Source organism: Amphiura filiformis, chromosome 20, assembly GCF_039555335.1.
Source record: "Amphiura filiformis chromosome 20, Afil_fr2py, whole genome shotgun sequence".
In the NCBI taxonomy this organism is placed as follows: Eukaryota; Metazoa; Echinodermata; class Ophiuroidea; order Amphilepidida; family Amphiuridae; genus Amphiura; species Amphiura filiformis.
The window spans coordinates 41,052,830-41,072,500 of NC_092647.1; the positions used below are offsets into that span (position 1 = coordinate 41,052,830).

General features: G+C 44.0%; 1 protein-coding gene across 2 annotated transcripts in view; it reads right to left on the minus strand.

Annotated features, from left to right (window-relative positions):
- Window positions 1-667: 667 nt before the first annotated feature.
- The window catches only part of LOC140143081 (kelch-like protein 14), a 163,409-nt gene continuing 144,405 nt past the window's right edge, over window positions 668-19,671 (minus strand). The window contains exons 1-6 of one of the 2 annotated variants that reach the window (XM_072165130.1): window positions 19,393-19,487; window positions 13,395-14,087; window positions 11,542-11,808; window positions 10,047-10,350; window positions 2,194-2,321; window positions 668-1,586 (exon numbers count right to left, since the gene is read on the minus strand). In XM_072165130.1, the coding sequence (XP_072021231.1) occupies window positions 1,020-1,586; window positions 2,194-2,321; window positions 10,047-10,350; window positions 11,542-11,808; window positions 13,395-13,712 (1,584 nt within the window). In that variant the 5' untranslated portion in view covers window positions 13,713-14,087; window positions 19,393-19,487 and the 3' untranslated portion in view covers window positions 668-1,019. Of the gene's footprint in view, window positions 1,587-2,193; window positions 2,322-10,046; window positions 10,351-11,541; window positions 11,809-13,394; window positions 14,088-19,392; window positions 19,488-19,671 lie in introns of those variants that run through there. The other variant, XM_072165131.1, reaches the window with a different exon arrangement.

Below are 19,671 nucleotides of genomic sequence, written 5' to 3' on the forward strand. Positions count from 1 at the left end.
ATTCTTAGGGGGGACTTATTTTTTTGGAACCGTTTATCTATCTACCTATCTACAATGTAAGCTATCTATATATCACAATTTTCATGTTCATACACATTTAATTCATGAACATCTTAACTAAAGTTATAATAAAAAACAAAAAATATATATAGAAACATTCCTTTTTGATTAATTTTCTGTGAAAGAGGACTGAAACCAAAAGTCATGCATAAAAAGCCTACATGTATGTAGAAAAGTGCAGCTTTGGCCGAAAATTTTATAAATGGTTGTATTTCTTAGTGAAGATGATAAAGGATAACAACAAAACCCTGTTCACTTGATGCATAACTAATCAGCCTATGTTCCAAACTTTAAAACAAGAGAATTGGTCAAGACGTTTTTGGATTATACCAAAAATTCTTAGGGGGGGGACTTACTTTTTTGGAACTGTTTATCTATCTATCTATCTACAATGTAAGCTATCTGTATATCACAATTTTCATGTTCATACACATTCTCTACTTCTTACTATTCATTTTAATTAAATGTGTGTCTCAAAAACAGGAGACCAGCAGTTAGGAAATGTCAGATATTGTAGTAATATTTTTGGGCCATTCCAGAAAAGCTTATATGGATAGTATACAATGGCAGTGGATCGGGGGCAAGTGGTCCCTCAGTTTTTGCTCCCACTTTAATCAGACCAATAATGTGCTGTGTATCACATGTCTGGGTGTCAGGGGTGAACATAAATAATCGATTCTCCATTATAGACTTCGAGAGTATGTGTAAAAATGATGCACCAAATTGTTTCAAATGGCTTGTACACAGTAATAGCACCAAAATGGTCCACCAAATGGCTTCAATTGGGGCCTTCATATTACAAAAGTTTCTCATGAGGACCATGTCACATCGTGCGGCTATTATTTGCATTATCTACATCTGCCACCAACTTGCACACACTTTCAAAATTGTTCCGCCGCTGCCGCTGCGTATAGAGTAAATGATGCTAGACAAGCATATTATCTTGGAGTGTTCAGAATTTAAAGCCACATGGATTTGTCAAACATAAAGCTGGTTATGAGACTAGAATGATAGGTATTATCTGGCCCGCTTTTCATCAAAAAGTATTTATGTAACTCATAAAGTTGATTACTGTCATCTTGGTTAGAGACTCCAATCTTGTGGAAGCGCTTCTTGGCAATCGCAAACAGCTCACTATTGATTAAGAAAGCACTGTTCTTGTACTTGGAAAATTCTGGTTCAGCAGTGATCGCGGACTGGTCCTGCATCTCGCCAATCAACGCGTTCCCATTGCGTACATCAATCACAAGCTCATGAACGTTGATTTCATGCCATCCACACAGAGGATCCTTGCACTTGCAGTTCCCACCAACAACTCTATAACACTTGTCATCATGCACTACTAATCCGCATATACGCCATGGTGCTGGGTGAAAGACTGTTGTGAGAATTGACCATGATCTTGTGGCTGGATTATACATCACAAGGTGGTATGAATTCACGGTGCCCACTGTTCCATGGTAAACAGGTGCATAGATAAGAATCACCCCATTGCAAGCAACACAGGATGCTGGATTTGCTTTGAACTGTAAAATAATAGAAAATTGTTACTTTATAAACAATAGCAATATACATATCTAGGTTAATTAGAGATTCAATCATATTTCACCGTTGTCATTTTACAATGATGCGTCTACGTCGTCTGCATGGTTTACTTCACAAGAGCTGCTTTAGCTGTCCGAGCGAAGTAAACCATGCAGACACGCCAGACGAGAGTTGAAAACGGTGATGAACAACACTGGCACATGATTGAATCCCTTTCAACAATGAAAACAATCTAAATATCATATAATCACACAAATATTTCATGAGGAATGCCAGTTTAGGCCTAAAATATATAAAAAGCTGTAAATTGTGTTTGGTAAAGGCCTTGGAACTTTTTTTCTCCTTTTTTTAAAATTAAATTTCAACAAACAAGGTCTGTAAGTCAAAGCTAATAGAACAGGTATTGGCTGCTTGTTTTAATTCTGACATACTTGTCTTTATTTAGGATATACAGGGGTGAACATAACTGGTACCATAATTCTTTTGCGCACTGTATATGGACAACCAATTCGTATGTGTAAAAAACAAAAAATTCCAAGATAATTGAGGGTGTAAATTTGGCAATGTCCCTTTAATATGAACACTTACCACTGCAGTTGAAATGTTTGTGGGCATACTGGGTATGGGCTGCCACTTGTTGGTACTGATGCTATACACCTCGCATGTTGAGTGCACATACGACTCATCTCCATGGTCACCTATAACATATATCTCACCTATCAAGAAACACAAACATCTCTTTTTAAAGCTAGGAGATTTGTTGTATTAACTCTAACCCTCCCGCATACTACAAAATAGTCCCAAACAAAAATGTTTGGTAGACTCATAACCGGTGCGATCTTACCTTTCCGATGTTGATTAAGATACTTCTTGCATCGATCCCGAGATGCGGAAAAACCAATAGTCATTTTGTCCCACATAAATGAATAAATAACAAAACCCCGATCCCCGGTGGACTCACCCAAAAGGTGACGTCACCATATGATCGCCCTTATCCGACTTGGGATCCCCTACCGGACCAAACTTGTAGGGGGTGGCGGGGTCGGGATAATCAACATCGGAAAGGTAAGATCGCACGGTTATGAGTCTACCAAACATTTTGTTTGGGACTAGACTCAGTACACCGGTCGATCTTACCGTTCCGATGTTGATTAAGATACTTCTTGCATCAACATCTGACAGCTCGATCTAGCAAGTAACCGACGGATGGAGGTACAAGATTGGTCAGCATCTGATCAGGGATCGGGGCGGTAACGATGGTTTTCGCGAGGTCAGAAAATATTTTCCCCCAACGGTCGGGAAACAAAAAAGACCACACGATCACAGACATAAACCTCCTTACTTAATAAGTTTGGTGGTTAAGAATAGCGACACTGGTTCTTACCATGCTGAGTATTCTGTATAGTCTGAAAACCTGGTACCCGTACACCACCGTATTATGATCGCCGAACAATGTCCGGTAAACCTCCCGCCCGTCTCTGATTACTAACGAAACGGAAGTAACGTAGAGAAGGGCGAAGGTGGCTTCCGGGACACCGCCTGCTAGATCTCCTCAAGGGACAACCGAACGGTATACCCAAGATGATGAGATAGCTCGTGTCGAGTGGGTCGTGGGACGCAAAACCTTCGCGATCCCCCGGACCCCACCAACACCTGGACCAGCCATTGCGACAGCGGCTGGACCGAAAGGCTCTGTAAGGGTGATGAATGCGGTCGTGAGTCCCTCGCAAGGCTTGTGTTCGGAAGAAATAGTGCTGCAGCGCCTTATCGGACACCCCAGCCTATCTTTGGCTTCAGCCGAACCTTGCCCAACCCTGGGGATTGGAGAGGGACGAATGTCGGTATGCACCGCGCGCCCGTTCAGTAGTCACGAGAACAGAGCGCCGAAACAGTGTCGCTCCAGTGTTTGTGAACACGGAAGCTAACCTCGAGACCGTGTGCAACTCAGCACCGCCGTCCGAAGCCAACGCCAAACCGGAAAGCCATCTTGAGAGTTACGTATTTAAGCGTCGCTTTTGACGGAAGGTCAAAAGGGTGACCCTTAAGGTAATCTAAGACTGTGTTGGGATCCCTTAGGAGGATCACTTTCCTTTTGGTAGACACTCGTTGAACATACCGTCGAGGCGTAGACTAATAAGGTAACCATCGGCTATGATAGTCGACCCGTCTCGAAACCTCGGTGAATGGAGAGGACAGCTGACTTATAGCTGGCCCCAGTGGCCCGCTGAAGTCTTGCTTGGAACTTTTCTGTCAGAAACTCCGGAACTAGCAGCACAGAGGCTCTAGCGGGAGAGCTATTTGTCTCATTGCACCAAGCGTAGTATGGAGCCAGACTCTGGCTATACGCACGGAGGGTAGACTTCCGTCTAGCCCGGCGATGAGAAAAACAGCTTCTGATGAAAAGTATCCCTCCGCTGCGTGTTCCCTGGTAAGGGCCATGCAGCTAACTGCAGGTGCTCTAGTGATAGACTGGGTACCTCCGCTCCGGGCATCCGGAGTAGATCTGGTACCTCGGGGAGTGCCAGCGGCCTTGCCGCTAGCAGAATGACAATGCAGTCTTCCCACCCGATCTTGGCCACCACCCTCATGAGTAGTGAGATCGGAGGGACTGCATAAGCTGTCATCCCTCCCCAGTCTATGGACAGAGCGTCCACGGTGAATGCTTGGCGGTCCGCGACCCTTGAGCAGTACACCGGCAGTGGATGATTGCGATGAGATGCGAACAGATCTTTCGAGGGTGGTACATCCCCTTGAAGATCGTCTGAGCGACTCCTGCGAGCAAGGGACCATTCTGCTGGTCCCGACACCCTTCCTCGTGACAGATAGTGCGCGAGGATGCTGGTGACGCCCGCGATGTGTATCGCTCTCATCGTAATCTGCCTGAACTTGCACCACCCTATCAGGTGTCGTGCATGCAGGCTCAATCGTGGTGGCCCGGAGTCCCCTTGTCTGTTGGGGTAGGCTACCACGGTTGTGCTATCCGTCAGGACAACGGTATGTGATTCCACGATCACCTCCTCGTAAGCGAGGGAGGTTGATGTGAAACTCTGTCTCTATGGCCCCCATAGGCCCGAGGACGGAGTCTCCGTGGATGTGGACCCCCAGCCCGCTTTTGGCGCTATGGTTGTCACTACGTGACATACCGGGGTGCAGGAAACCTGACACCCTGGGTCAAATTGGGCTGATGGGTCCACCACCAGAGTTCCTCTCGCGCGATCTCCGACAACGGAACCGCGAGGGATATTGGTGACGACTGGGCCTGCAAGCAGGCTAGAAGGTGTAGTTGGGTAAGCCTAACGTGAAAGCGGCAGTACAGTACGAGGTCTACCATACTGGCCATTAGGCCTACCACCTTCATCCATGCCACAGCGGGTTTTGCCCGAGACTCGGCCAAGAGTCAGGCACACCGCACCATGTTCGTCACCCGCTCGGGTGAGAGCACGCGAACCCCTCCGTGAGGGTGATCCGGGCCCCTACAAATAGTGGTGTCTGCGTCGGGACCACGCTGGACTTTTTGAGCTGATCAAAAATCCAGGGTCCCGCACCCACGGACTATCAACCCCATGAGACCCGTAGTCTTCAGTGGAGTGCGTCCAGATATGAGCCAAACGTCCAGGTAGCAACTGATGTTGACACCCCTGTGCTTCAGGTACGCTGCCACCGCTCTGACCAAGAGTGTTAAACACCCTGGGAGAGATGGACAGGCCGGATGGCCGGTATCAAAACTGGTAATTTTGATCCCGTACCTAGAAGCGCAGCTGCCTCCGATCTTGAGAGGCGATTGGCATATGCAGATAGGCGTCCGAGAGATCTAGCGATGCTGTTCCCATGCCCCTGATGGGGCAGGCTAGCACCGAGGCGAGAGTCCCCATTCTGAACCTTTTGGGCCTGAAGAAGCGTGTTCAACAGCCTGCGGTTCCGGATGGGGCTCCGTCGCCGGTCTTCCTTGGAGCCAATGGCTCCAAGATCACCCGTAGAACGGGGGTAGACCGGGACAATCGCCCGCTTCGTGAGAAGCTGTGTGATCCCTGTCAGTAGTGCCCGACGCTGGGGGCCGTCTGACGGCACTCCTGTGGACCTCTGAAATGTGTAGACGAATGTGGGGAGCCTGGGTTGCCAGGCTGTAACCCGCACTCACCACTGACCATACCCAGGCGCTCAGAGAGATGGTTTCCCACCTCTGGGTGAAAGCCATAGCGGTCGTCCACTGGGAGATCCCCTGTGGAAAAACCGCTGAGCCCCCAGGAATGCTCTGCCTAGCTTCCCTTGGAAGAGCGCTTGCTCTTCTTCGGGCTTGCCAGCTGATCCTGTGCTACCCTTGCGCCTCCCAGAAATGGGTGCTGCAGAGGTAGTGGGCTCGGGTACTGTTGGTGGTGCACGGCCTGCTGAAGTCGGAGCTCCTACCCATGGTAAGGGCAGTTTCCGACCTCTTCAGAGTGCTCCCGTTGGTAGCTTATTTGCACGGTCCTCCACCGTGGCGCAGAAGCATCCAAAGAGAAAAAGGACCCTGCCTTTCCATCGCGTTGAGCGATTGGAGTGGCAGGCCCCTCCCCGGCGCTGAGTGGACACCCTATGGGCTAGGCCCATGGAGCTCTCGTTGAGGCTAGCTGTTAGCACCGCTAATAGGCTCACCTCGCGGAAGAGCTCAGATGTTGTCTGAGCGTGATACGCTTGACGACATCTGGGTCCCTCTCGGATCCCCTCAGGTAGGTCCGTGGTCCTCCCGCGTTACACGCAGAGGAAGCGTGCAAGCACGCGCGGCGTCATAGCTCTACTGAGCTCGACAGCCCCACGATATCTACCCGTGAGGTTTGCCGGGAATGAGAGTGCAGGCGTCCCCAGTGAGGAAGCAGCAGCTGAGCATCCTACTGAAAGGATCCCTGGTCCTCCTCCATGGACTCCCCTTAGGGGGTGTCCGGAGGAAGATCAGTGCTGTTGCTCCCCTCGCGGGGCAGCGGGGAAGGAGACTGTAGTGATGTCACTACCGGACTCAGCTTCCGACTCCTTTCCCTCGCCCACAGTATCCGTGATCATGCTCCGATGATGACGGTAACTGAGGACGGGCATCTGAAAGCGGGTAAGAAGGCATAACCACTGTGTGGCTCGCCGACTACCTGCCAGCAGAAGAGGGAGTACTCCCGCAAGACCCTGAGGTATCCGCCATGGCACCACTGGGTCCGCATGCTCTCGCAGCCGTCGTCCTAGCGCTAGCAGCACGGGGCCTACCCTGATCAAGATCTGGGTTAGCTCCATGCCGGCTGGCCTGGTCAACAGCTGATGTTGGTACTGCGTGGCCATCGCTAGGCGACACTTGCCACGGTGCTAGGCCGTGGAAGAAACACCCTGCGGCGGGTACCACGGGCATACCCAGCCGGCAGCTGACCCTGAAAGGATCCGCCACCAGGGTAACCCCATGGTACTGCAGTACCAGCACCGCCTCCCCCCGTGTTGCCACAGAGACTGTGGCGACTAAAGCGGTGCTGCGGTACCGGTGCGGTATCAGCGTGGGTACCCGTGAGGGTTCCCAACTGTGGACCGCTGTACCCTCGCCACACTGCGTTCCCTGTTTGGGGGATCAAGCTGTGTGCTGGCGTGGTACCGGTGCGGTACTAGCGTAGGTGCCCGTGAGGGCTCCCGGCTGTGTACCACTGTACCCATGCCTCACTGCGTTCCCCGCAAGGGATCAAGCCGCATGTGTATGGGTACCCTTATACCGGCTGTCCCTTGGCTAGAGGGAGCTTGCCTAGTACCACGGGTAGCTGAGCGTGCATACCCCCGATCAATCACCTCGCCACCTGAATAGGCAGCGTCAATCAATGGAGCTATGCCCTGTTGATTTGACAGTGATCGATCAAGAGAGGGTAATTGACCCATTGACGGTAATGGATCACCACGCTCCGCTGGCTCTCGAGGACATAAGTGGGTTGTTGATCAGCTAGGCTGTTCAAGCTACTTACTGTACCCTCTAGAGCCTCGCCAAGGTCGCTGTGTGTGGCGGACCACTCACGGCAGCTATGGGCGGGTGCATAGCGGCTACCACTGAAGTCAAGCCGTAGCTCGTCTTTGTAGCTGCCACCGAATGCACCTGGGTCGCTGTCCCGTGAGAGACTGCGAGCCCAACCCCTGAATAATCGCCAGCCAGTCCCTGTGGACAGCCAGCAGCTATTCTAGGGCCCAGGGTATCACTCGGCGGTCCCGCCATGGAACGCTGCCGTGTGACAACCCCAGTTGGTTCTGCTAAGACTACACCCACAGCGTTAGCCGCGGTATCGTCTCTGCTGAACCCATGCATGCTAGGGTTCAACCCAGGCAAGCCCGGCGTACCCTTTCATGCTGCCCGTCGCTGGCTACTACTGTGGCTGTTTGAGCCTGTAGATATGCCTGCAACAGGCGGGTGTCCTCCTGCTAAAACCCGTGAGGATTTTCGCTAGAGGACTGGTATCCTCCTGCTACAAACCCGCTAGGGTTTTCGCTGGTGGTTACCGCTCTGCTGCCTGCTACTTTGCTCCGACGTATAGTCAGTGCTTTCGCTGGCTGCTGAGCCTTTGGACGCGCTTAGCAGTCCCGAAGGAACCGCCTGCTTGTCCGGGACCGGAGCCCCTTAAGCAGACCTGCCATGACCCATAGGGGCTGTCACAGCAGAATCTACCGTATCGACTGGTATCCTCCTGCTGCAAAACCCGCTAGGGTTTTCGCTGGTGGTTACCGCTCTGCTGCCTGCTACTTTGCTCCGACGTATAGTCAGTGCTTTCGCTGGCTGCTGAGCCTTTGGACGCGCTTAGCAGTCCCGAAGGAACCGCCTGCTTGTCCGGGACCGGAGCCCCTTAAGCAGACCTGCCATGACCCATAGGGGCTGTCACAGCAGAATCCACCGTGATCGACCTTACCAGTGCCCTTGGTAGATTTCTTCTTCGTCTTATGGCGATGACGGAGCCTATCCAAATCGTCAAGCTGGAACTCGGAGAGTCCTAAGCAAAAGAAAGACATCTAGAAGATCGTGAGCACTCCCTGTGGGTGAAACAGAGCGGGTGTGGGTCCCGCTCCGTCACCAGGGAAGGGCAAGCCCGACAGGGCCGCGGCGAGCGAGGAGAAAAGGGAGGGGGGCACTCCCCCCCCCCCCCCAACACGCGACTCAAGCCCAGTAAGCAAACCTGAGCACGGAGGCTGGTCGCTAACGTTAGTGGTAAAGTAAGGACTGGCTAACTTTATTACTAAAATGTCAGACGGGTCCCTACCAATCCCCACCGTATGAATATCTGATTAACTCGTCTTTATTGGACGGTAATGAAGACATAACGATAGAGTAATCACCCTAACATAGCAACAATAACCTACCGTACATGAAATACAATGTGTATGTACAAACATCTATTGTAACTTACAGGCTGCAATGGTTGTTTACGTGGGAAACAAAATGAATGGCGCCAACGAAGCGGCCATTTTGAATTGCTCGTGTGTCCCGTGATACAAACGGAGGCACGATATGTAGCTAAGTTTTGGATCGTTTTTGTCACTTTTTCGTCAGAAAATGCCGTCAAAACTATCCTCAGTCGAACAATACCGGTTTGGTTTTACCTAAGGTGTGAAACTACAACCGTATATCTCGCCTTGGTCGAGAAATTGATACACAGTGCCATGAACAATCGATAGGCACGTCTGTGTCAGTCGGAGACCAAGGAGGATAAGGGGCGATCATATGGTGACGTCACCTTTTGGGTGAGTCCACCGGGGATCGGGGTTTTTGTTATTTATTCATTTATGTGGGACAAAATGACTATTGGTTTTTCCGCATCTCGGGATCGATGCAAGAAGTATCTTAATCAACATCGGAAACGGTAAGATCGACCGGTGTACTGAGTCTACTAAACCACTGCGCATGCATACGTCTCATCTGATGCGATGATGCAATCACCTAAGTCATATATATATGCACGGTTTTCAGCCATTACTGGGTCCCCCCTTTGGTCTATTCCACCTAAAAAGTGAAATGATGTGGCCTTGGCGGGGATATTAAACTGCATTCCATCACCTGTGTTACACACAGACAAAAGAATGATGAAAGTTTACAACACAATATAATTCAACATCAATTTTTAAGCAGATTTAATCCACCCAATTGGGCAGTAACAACACCAGTTTGTTGCAGACGGGGCCCAGTAATGGCCGACTGAATTCTGACCATCACTTGGCTCGATGGATTTGTCTATAGTAATGTACAACCTTTGACAATTTAATGGGACATTTCTGTTGAAATCCATACACCCCGTATGGAACACATGACCTTAATCTCCCACAAAGGAGGTGTAGATTTCAAATGGAGTCATCCATTTAGGTAACCCCATTTGAAATTCATACTCCCTGTGTGGAAGATAAAGGTCACATCTTCAATAGAGGGTGTATGGATTGTAACTGGAATAGTCCAACATAGACACATGTCTTACCATTCTCAGGACCCTTCATGTGAACAAGTAGAGGCTTCTTTCGTCTTTGCTGCATAGGAGCTAGAGTCTGCCACCTGCTATTGGCATAATCAAACTTGATGAACTGCGGATACCTCAGCTTGATAGGCAATCGTGTCATTCCTCGTGCAACAAAGAGATTTCCATCGGCATTGCAGCAGCTGCCTACCGCCCCTAAACAGTCCTTTAGTGGTAGAGCTGGGAATTTTGGCAGAGATATCCAGCAAGATTTGTCAACATCATAGTATGAGGGAACTTTTCTACCTTTTCCAATGCATAGAACAGCCTTCCAAGGAAAAAAGAAACAAAAGCATACATTGTAGGTTGCTTGTATGAACATGAAAACATACTTGCCTATACGGTACATGTAAATCAAATAAAATGTAAGTGATATTTGTAACATATAATCTATATTTATACATCCCCCATGGTACATTTAGAAAGAATATTTTGGTGAATACATTGTAGATTCATCAGATTTGCTCTTCCTATAAGCTTTCTACATGTATGTTGTTGGGTTTTTTTCAGGAAACCTTCTGGTCCCAAAATTTATAGCAACAGAAATTTTGTATCCTACAAAATGACTGAAATGGTGGTGATCAAACCTTGCCCCCAAAATGTCTTTATTTCAAATTGTTCATTTCACATAACAGGTACATGTATATGTGCTAAACATAATTTTTCTACAAGTGTCTGTCATAATGTCATTTTGCATAAAGACTTCTCTGTTGCTGTATTTGTGGGTTTTCTTTGTGAATATCACTATTTCACATTATGACCTATCATCAGAAACTTGTGGATCACTGGCTTCCTTGATTAGGTGATTTACTTGCATTGACTGTTGTCCTTGTAACAAACAAACTAGAGGCTCTTTGGTATGCAATGGTGGGTAGGTCATTGGGTTGCATTATTTACTAACTTTGACAGCTGTACTTGGAACAAACAAACTAGGCTCTTTGATGTGCAGGTGGATCATTGGGTTGCCTGATTTACTTACATTGCCTGTTGTCCTTGTAGCAATCAAACTAGGCTCTTTGGTGTGCAGGGGTGGATCACTGGGTTGCCTGATTTACTTACATTGACTGTTGGCCTTGTAGCAAACAAACTAGGCTCTTTAGTGTTCAGAGGTGGATCATTGGGTTGCCTGATTTACTTACATTGACTGTTGTCCTTGTAGCAAACAAACTAGGCTCTTTGGTGTGCAGAGGTGGATCATTGGGTTGTTTGATTTACTTACATTGCCTGTTGTTCTTGTAGCAAACAAACTAGGCTCTTTAGTGTGCAGAGGTGGATCATTGGGTTGCCTGATTTACTTACATTGACTGTTGTCCTTGTAGCAAACAAACTAGGCTCTTTGGTGTGCAGAGGTGGATCATTGGGTTGCTTGATTTACTTACATTGACTGTTGTCCTTGTAGCAAACAAACTAGGCTCTTTGGTGTGCAGAGGTGGATCATTGGGTTGCTTGATTTACTTACATTGACTGTTGTCCTTGTTGCAAATAAATTAGGCTCTTTGGTGTGCAGAGGTGGATCATTTGGTTGTTTGGAGTCAAACATCTTCAAAGCTTTCTCTATCAGCTCCTTGCATTCTGGAATGGCATATAAATCAGGTGATTTGAACACTGTCATAGACAGATGACCTAATGGTACAATCCCTAGCCTGATTTTACTCAAGAAAGATGGTGCATATGTTTTACGGCTTTCCCAACTGTGATTCAACCATGCCACTGTTGCATCAAACACCTATAAAGTACAAACAAACAAAAAGGTAAAACTAAACTGGCCTCAAAAAGAAACTTATAATTTTTCACAAGGTCATATCTTAAAATTCTGTCCATAAAAATGAACAAAAATTGTACACAGGATTACTTCAATACTCTACTCTAAACACATGGAACACCTTCCTGGACCACATTCACAGCCCAACAGATTTCTTTTGCTGGGTTCCAATTATTCGCCTGTACATAAACAAAAATTACACACAGGATTACTTCAATACTCTACTCTAAACACATGTCAATAACCAAGCAGTTGTCCAACTGACACAACAGTAAAATACACTGACACGGAACAGCTTCCGGGACCACATTCACAGGCAAATAATTGGAACCCAATTGTCAGTGCATTTTGCTGTTGTGTCAATTGGACAACTGCTTGGTTATTGACATGTGTTTAGAGTAGAGTATTGAAGTAATCCTGTGTGTAATTTTTGTTCATTTTTATAGACAGGATTTTAAGATATGACCTTTTTGAGGCCAGTTTATAATAAAAGTCTGAAATAACAATTTGTGAGGTTGTGCATAGGTGGTGCCTTCATTAATCACTGGCCGTTGAGAATTTGACTGATAGAATCGCCAGATGCAAACAAGTTTTTTATTTCCCCTCAATATTTATTTTCACACTTTCCACTTCCCAAGCAGAAACCAAGAACAAGTGAATATATTCCTTTTGTGTAGGTAAATATGCGACTCGATTTAGCCCACTCAGGCTAATGTTGGGAAATACGTAGTGCTGTACAGTACAACCATTTTAGTCACATTGGCGACTAGATTTTTTCTGATGCGACTAAACCTTCAAACCCTGTCTCCAATTAATGGTGACCAACTGTTGAAGCTTTTAATCGCCAGCAAATAGTTTTGATTGTTTTTAAGTACTCAAGATCAAACTCAAAAAGAACTTTGAATATGATGAACTTTTTGGGAACAAGGTGAAGGAGGATGAAACAATAAATTCGGGTATCTAACAGCTATTGATACTATTATTAAAGACCCATTCAGTGATTTGCTCATCCACTCCAGCCAATCGTCAAAATCATCAAAATTCAAATTTTGGTACCTTTGTCATTGTCATATAATTTGCTCAGCTCTCAATAGGCGGGAAATGTTAGGCTTTTACCACTACGCCGAAAAGTAGACCCACGTTCAGAGTGCCATTAGTTAAGCTGTCTATATTTTGTGTGTTAAAGAAAGTAGACAAAGTACATATGTACAGGACTTGAATTAATAATTCTTGATGCTTCTGGGGAGATGTCACAAGACAATTCTCAAAATAAAATAATTTTATATTAATCTGCGATGTTATAAGGCCAGCCGATTACGAGCTGATCAAAGTATAGATGTGCTAACATAGCTTGCAAGTGGTTCAGCCAAAAGCCGGAATTTAAAGACAAAATAAGAATCTGTAAGTTATATTTGAATGGGCCTTCAACTTCGTCAATAACTGCTATTTTCTTCGTTTTTTTGCCAAATTTTGCATTTCAAAAATGAGTCACATATAAGGAAGCTTATGATAGCAAATTTATGTGCAAAAAATACATGTACATGTAGTACCTCTTTTTCATCTGTTAGGTCGACCCTCTCCAACATCTCTTCCATAAGCCCAGCAGTCATATGTGCCACAAACTCGTCAGACACCTTGAAATTCTTGGCTAAATAATCTTTACATTCCTTCTTGAGTGTATCCAGACCAAACAAATCAGCCCTGGTGAGAACCTTCAGTGCTACTTCAGTATTCAGAGAGTTGAGTCCTTGACTTGAATGATCCAACTCGTTCTCCAAAAAGCAGACACAACTATCCATGGCATAGTCAAACTGAAGATAATGTGCCATATCCATGATACCAAAAACTGTTGCCATGGTAACCTCCATTACACCTGAGTAAGCAAAATCTAATAGAACCTTGAAAGTATCTGCATCACGGTTATTGTTGCCTCCGACTGTTGACTCTCTTGAAACTCAGATGTCAGCATGGCCTGGAAATACTTGCTGGTGGCAGCGAGGACAGCCTTATGTGCATGGAAGGTTACGTCATCAACTTTGATGATGATATCGCAGAAAGTCTTCTTCTTCTGCAACTCGTGCATTCCTTGGAAAGCACTGAAGAGTTGCTGAAGGTTTGCTCTGTGATTTGGGTGGCTGAATACGCTGCCTGGTATCCAGGAAGGTACTGCAGTACCATCCCAGACTGAACATTCTGTGTCAAACAATGAAGCTATTCCAATACTGCTATCCATCTTGAACTCACTGTAAAATAAAGGGTATGATAAAATAATAAAAGATTGCCACAAATGGGGTTTCAAAAGTGATTTGGTCTGAACATTGTATGACAAGTTGTAAATGTCCATGGTATGGGATATATTGAAGCAATGTTGTAACCTTTCCTGAGGAGGATATCCTCAGATTTTTTTCCAAAATTCCAATTTTTTACCAAATTGTTATCTAGGCATGTACATACTACATACCCTGCAAGCGTCGTGGTTTTCGACACAAAGGCGTCGATGGGGATGCCTCCACCATGGGGCGATTTAAATTTGAAAAGATATTATAACAGCTATTAAATGTCAAACTGTATGTATGAGTGGTAAACAAACAAACATAACATGAAATGACCGTTGACCATCAGTGCATGAAGGTACACATATAAATAAAATAAATAAACCCATGTTTGATATAAAATTGGATTGATTAAGCACATATTTATTGGTCAAGCTATGTGTTTTAAAATATTGGACAAGGCGTAGTCAAGTCCAGGGACTGCCTTTTGGGGAGAGTGAGAGCAATCGATCTCTAGACTACTGCTCGCTTTACATCTGATACATGTATAAGGTCATGTTTTTTGAGGTGGGACCCAATTGTGTCACATCTTGCAATTTGTCAAAAATCAACTCTTTTTTTGTATAATTGATTATAATTCAGAAAGTTTTCACCCAAACTATGTAACATTTTTAGAAAGCATATATTGTCAGGATTGCAAATCTGTAAAGTTTGAGTGGATGTACAGGGTGTACCAAAAAAAATATACAGGGTGATTCCACTGAAAAATACCTAAAAATTATATTTCTTTACCACTCCAATATTTCTACATAGTATATTAAATTGGAAAATGAACTTGATATTTGGAATGTACACAGTTATTCCATGGTAGGTATTATAGAAGGAGAATTCACGAACCCAGTTCCCTTTGTACTATGATCGTTATGAGTCGATACTGAGCAATCAGGTATGAATGGTGCACTATTGATTTGCTAAGCTTCTTATCTATTGAGCTTGGCCGGTTATATATATGAACCACCGTTATCGCAACTTCTAAGCAGAATGACGTAAATTTTACCCACAAAGCATTGTGGCCGTGACCATAAACAAAGGAAAACAATTTACTTCCGTAATTTTATAACGCTAATATTTCTTATGGCCAAGCTTGGCGGATCATAGAAACAACATTGCCAGTCTTGGAAAACCTTTCCAAATCATTTCCACTGGTTTAAATGTTCCGCAGACACCCGCCAGTATTACTAATCATGATCAGAAAAAATACATAAATTCACCGTAACTTTGGAAGGAAATGAGGGAATTCGATCAGGTTTTCGCTAGTAAATCAACTTGAACTCGGAAACACAATGACGCAATCGAAGATCATGTGACCGATGCAAAAGGGCACTAATACCATCCATTTCGCACGGGTCACCTGGGGGTCTGTTTAAATTAAATTTTAAAATAGATGATCGATATTGTCGCATAACGATCATAAACATCAAAGGCCGTGTTTGAGGGACTGCACTGATTAAATCCATTCAAGTGATGACTCGCGTTGAATAGCGTAATCGGCTTAACCCTATTGAGTGGATTAGGATTATTCTGTGGAACCTCCTTCTATAATACCTACCATGGTTATTCCTTTCATTTAAAAATATATAGTTTGTTCTATATTTGTTAAGCCCGTTGTGTTATACAGGGTGTGAAAAATTAGCAAATGCACTTTAAATTTGGGAAATATATTCAAGAATTGCTATAATATCACATTTAAATATCCAATTCCCATATGGCGTTCCAAAAATCAATATACAGTGAATAATTTGTAACAATGGTACATGTACATGTAGGCATATACATGCACAATTAGCCTACATCAATAAACTATTTAACAATAACCATAGATCAATATGTCATCAGATTAAATCCTTTGACTTAAAGATATTTCAAAGATAAAACAATTTAAAAGATCTATTTATGACAGATGAAATTTATTTTCATTCCTTTTTTCATGAATGCAAAATTTAAAGCCCATTGTATTGCATGACACACATTCCACTGCATTATTTAAAAGCTTGTTAAATTGTTAATTACTAATTCTATTAAGATTAACTAGGCAATTATAGAAATAGAAAGTTAAAAACAAGATTAACATTTATATGCAAATGCATTTTGTACTTCTACTAGGCACCAAAATGCATAAATTTCAATAATAAACAAACGCCAACTCCCCATTGGAATTACACAGAGCTCCTCCGCTTCCTGCTCTTCCACTTCCTGCTCCACCCCTGACTAATTAACTTAATTTTAAAGCTGTTGTAATTAATTAATACATTTGTTCAACTGTATTTGTTATTATTTCATTAAATTAATAGTTTATCTTCAAAATAAGACCAAAACCATTTCTTCATGATGGATTTGAGCAAAAATATAGGAATAAGAAGAGAAAAAATTTTGGAAAATGTGACAGCTCCACCTTTTTTTTTTTTAGGTGCCCACCTCAAAAAACATGACCATTATAAGAGAGTGAGTTTTAGCTCTCTTTAGTTGACCATTCTCTCCTTACATTATTGTAAATGCTCTAAATTAAACAGCTCTCTAGCTTGAAGGCGCACAGAAGAGCTATTTAATGCTCTCCTGCAAATTCCAAAAGCCAGTCTCTGCAAGTCCAATATTTTAAAACTCATAGCGAGACCAATAAGTATTGGGCGTAAAGCATCAAATTTTAATATTATGTGTTGGATCCAATATTTTGACACACTTTGACCTGGTGTCATAGTGGCCTAGCAGTGTTAATACACATGAATATAATAATCATGCATAACTCGCAAATGCATTTATAATCGGAATCAAGTGAAATTTTGTGAATATGCTTTTTTCATGGATATCTACTGAAAAATGTCATAAAAAGCATAGGCGTAGATCTCCGGGTGGATGGGGGGGGATAAATCCCCCCAATATTTTGCCAGGGGGATGGTCCATACAATCAATTGATCTGATACAACCCCCCCCCCAAGTTGACGCCTGATAGTGGGTTTTTGACCAAATTAACCTCATACTTGCCCATTTTAGCCCCCAAAGTACAACTTTTTGCACGCATTCATTCTACTTTTACACCATATTTCATCAGTTAAGCTTCAAATTAAAATAGCAAAAAATAGCTTCACGCGCAATTGTACCATAAACTTATTAGTTACATTTTGTACGCATTGGAATGTGAAGCTAAGTCTACTTGTACACAGCCATTCTAATCTTACAGGGGGAAACTATCGGTGAGTAAATTTGTGGCTCTACTTCTCGAGCGGGGGTGAAGGGACAACAAATTATTTCGATTCACTTTCCAGCTTTTTGCATGAGATTTACTTCCAGGGTACCTAGGCGTGAGATTATACTACCTTGGCGTGAGACCGTTAGAAAGTGATCAAATGTGTGAGAGTTGACAGCCCTGGGTAGCACATACATGTACAGGTCTACATTAGCCCGATAGCTACGATTTCCACTATCCTTCTCCGTACGAAGGTCTGAGACTCCTGAGCCTATCTGGTCCAGGGTACACATAAAATTCCACTTTTTCTCATAAATACCACTTCCTACCATTCCTCACGTGAAGATGAGACTTAAACAAAACATATTTGGTGCATGTTCGTAAATTTTGAGCACATTGAGGATGTAAAAGACCAGACTTGTGACTGTTATTGTCACCATGTTTTGAATTCTCCCTATAAATAGATGCCGTCAGTGTGACGTCATCACCGCGACGTGAGTTCACGGTGCCCTGTACATAGCCTAGGGTATTCATCAGGGCTACGAAATCACCGGTATCGTGGTACCGGCGTTCCCAGAAAAAAATCCCAGGAAAAAATCAAGACGGGCAAAATAATTTAAAACATCCTAATCTTTAATATAATTTTTCTGAAGCTCTGAAAATATTCTGTGAACACTACCACTCGTGAAATATTTTCTGCGAAATTGGTAAATAAAACTAAAGGCCAGTGACAGGAACATGCATGGGGAATGAATATGTAAACAAAGTAAAACATATACCGTGTGTTGATTTTATTTGCGTATGACTCGATTCACTGTAGTCTCTAATGCTGCTGCGTCAACATGAACTCCAAACCAGACTATCGTACACACCGCTGGGATCCCAGAAAGTAACATGCGGTATAACTGAGATTCCCCCGAAAAGCAGGTTTTTCAACATGCGGCAGAGCCTAACTGGGATTCGTTCCCCAGAAAAGCAGGTTTTTCATTGACTGTCGGAAGGTAAGTTCCCCCGTGGTAGAAATCTTAGTCTTTCATTACGTCTTCGAATTGTCATATTGTTGGCTCCGACAGCTGATGTGTTCATATTGTTTTGGAAAAACTGCAACTGTTCATATCTTTGGGACTAAATCAATGTTCAATTTCGATGGGGTTCTCTGCAAAATGTAGCTTTACAAATGATTGCTGGAATCATATAGAAAACTGAAAATTAAATATGCCCGACTTCAGACTGATTTTGCTTGATCACACCACATATAAATGGTCACTCAACTTACGTAAATCATAGTTAAAATATATTATCTGAAGATTTTTACCCACAATGTGACATAAATGTTGTCAAAAAGTAAACGAAAGTGAACTGCAACAAAGAGAGATTGTGAGTTTTGTAGCTTTTGTAGTTTTTTTATTTACATGAAAATGTTCACATTGGGATGGTCAACCAATTCATTCAATTTTTATTATTTCAATTAATAGTACTGTAGCAAACACCAATACTTAATATTTTATAACAGGAGCTAACTGTTTAAGGAATTGAAAATGTAAATAGTCTCCACTCTTCAGAATGCTGATTTCTGCCCATAAAAAAATCCACTAACCCCTGCCTGCTGGACGGCGCTGGGGGCTTCGCCCCTGGACCCCACCTGTTCAATATTTGTTCATACTCGCGCTCCGGCTCCACGCTCGCAGAAAATATTTCAAACAACAGTTCACGTTCCCAGAAAGGAAATTATTTTTCGCTGCCCTGGCATTCATGGCCCTATAGTCTACTGTCTAGTGAGGAAGGAACAGGGCCATGATGTTTCGGGCTAGGTCTACATGGACATGGGGATTCATGACATATTTTATTTTATTGCATTTCCATGTTTCTGTATAAATAGCATTGTTTAGTTAAAATAGATTAGCACATCATCATTAGATTAGATTACACTAAAGCTTACACTAGCTGCACGTTACAGGCCTGCCGGCTGCCCTGCATGCCTGATCATCACATACATTTTTTATGTACATGTATTGTATTTGTATGTCTACATACCAGATCAAGTTATGACTGCATCTACTGTTGCATAAAAGAAGAATTTGATAGTCCTGCCGATACGAATCTATCAAAGCATAGACGTATAGGCTGACCAGGAAAGTTGAAAAAGAAGGAGAGAGCTCCCAATTTTAATCTCATCCCGTTTAAGAGTTGGCATTGATAATGCCTTTCAATAGTCCACTTGAACCCACTTCAAATACCTCTTCAGTTGCCCTGTTTGCAGAACTGGCTTGCCGCAATTTCGATCGATCGATTTACCGAGTTCACCAGTGGAGA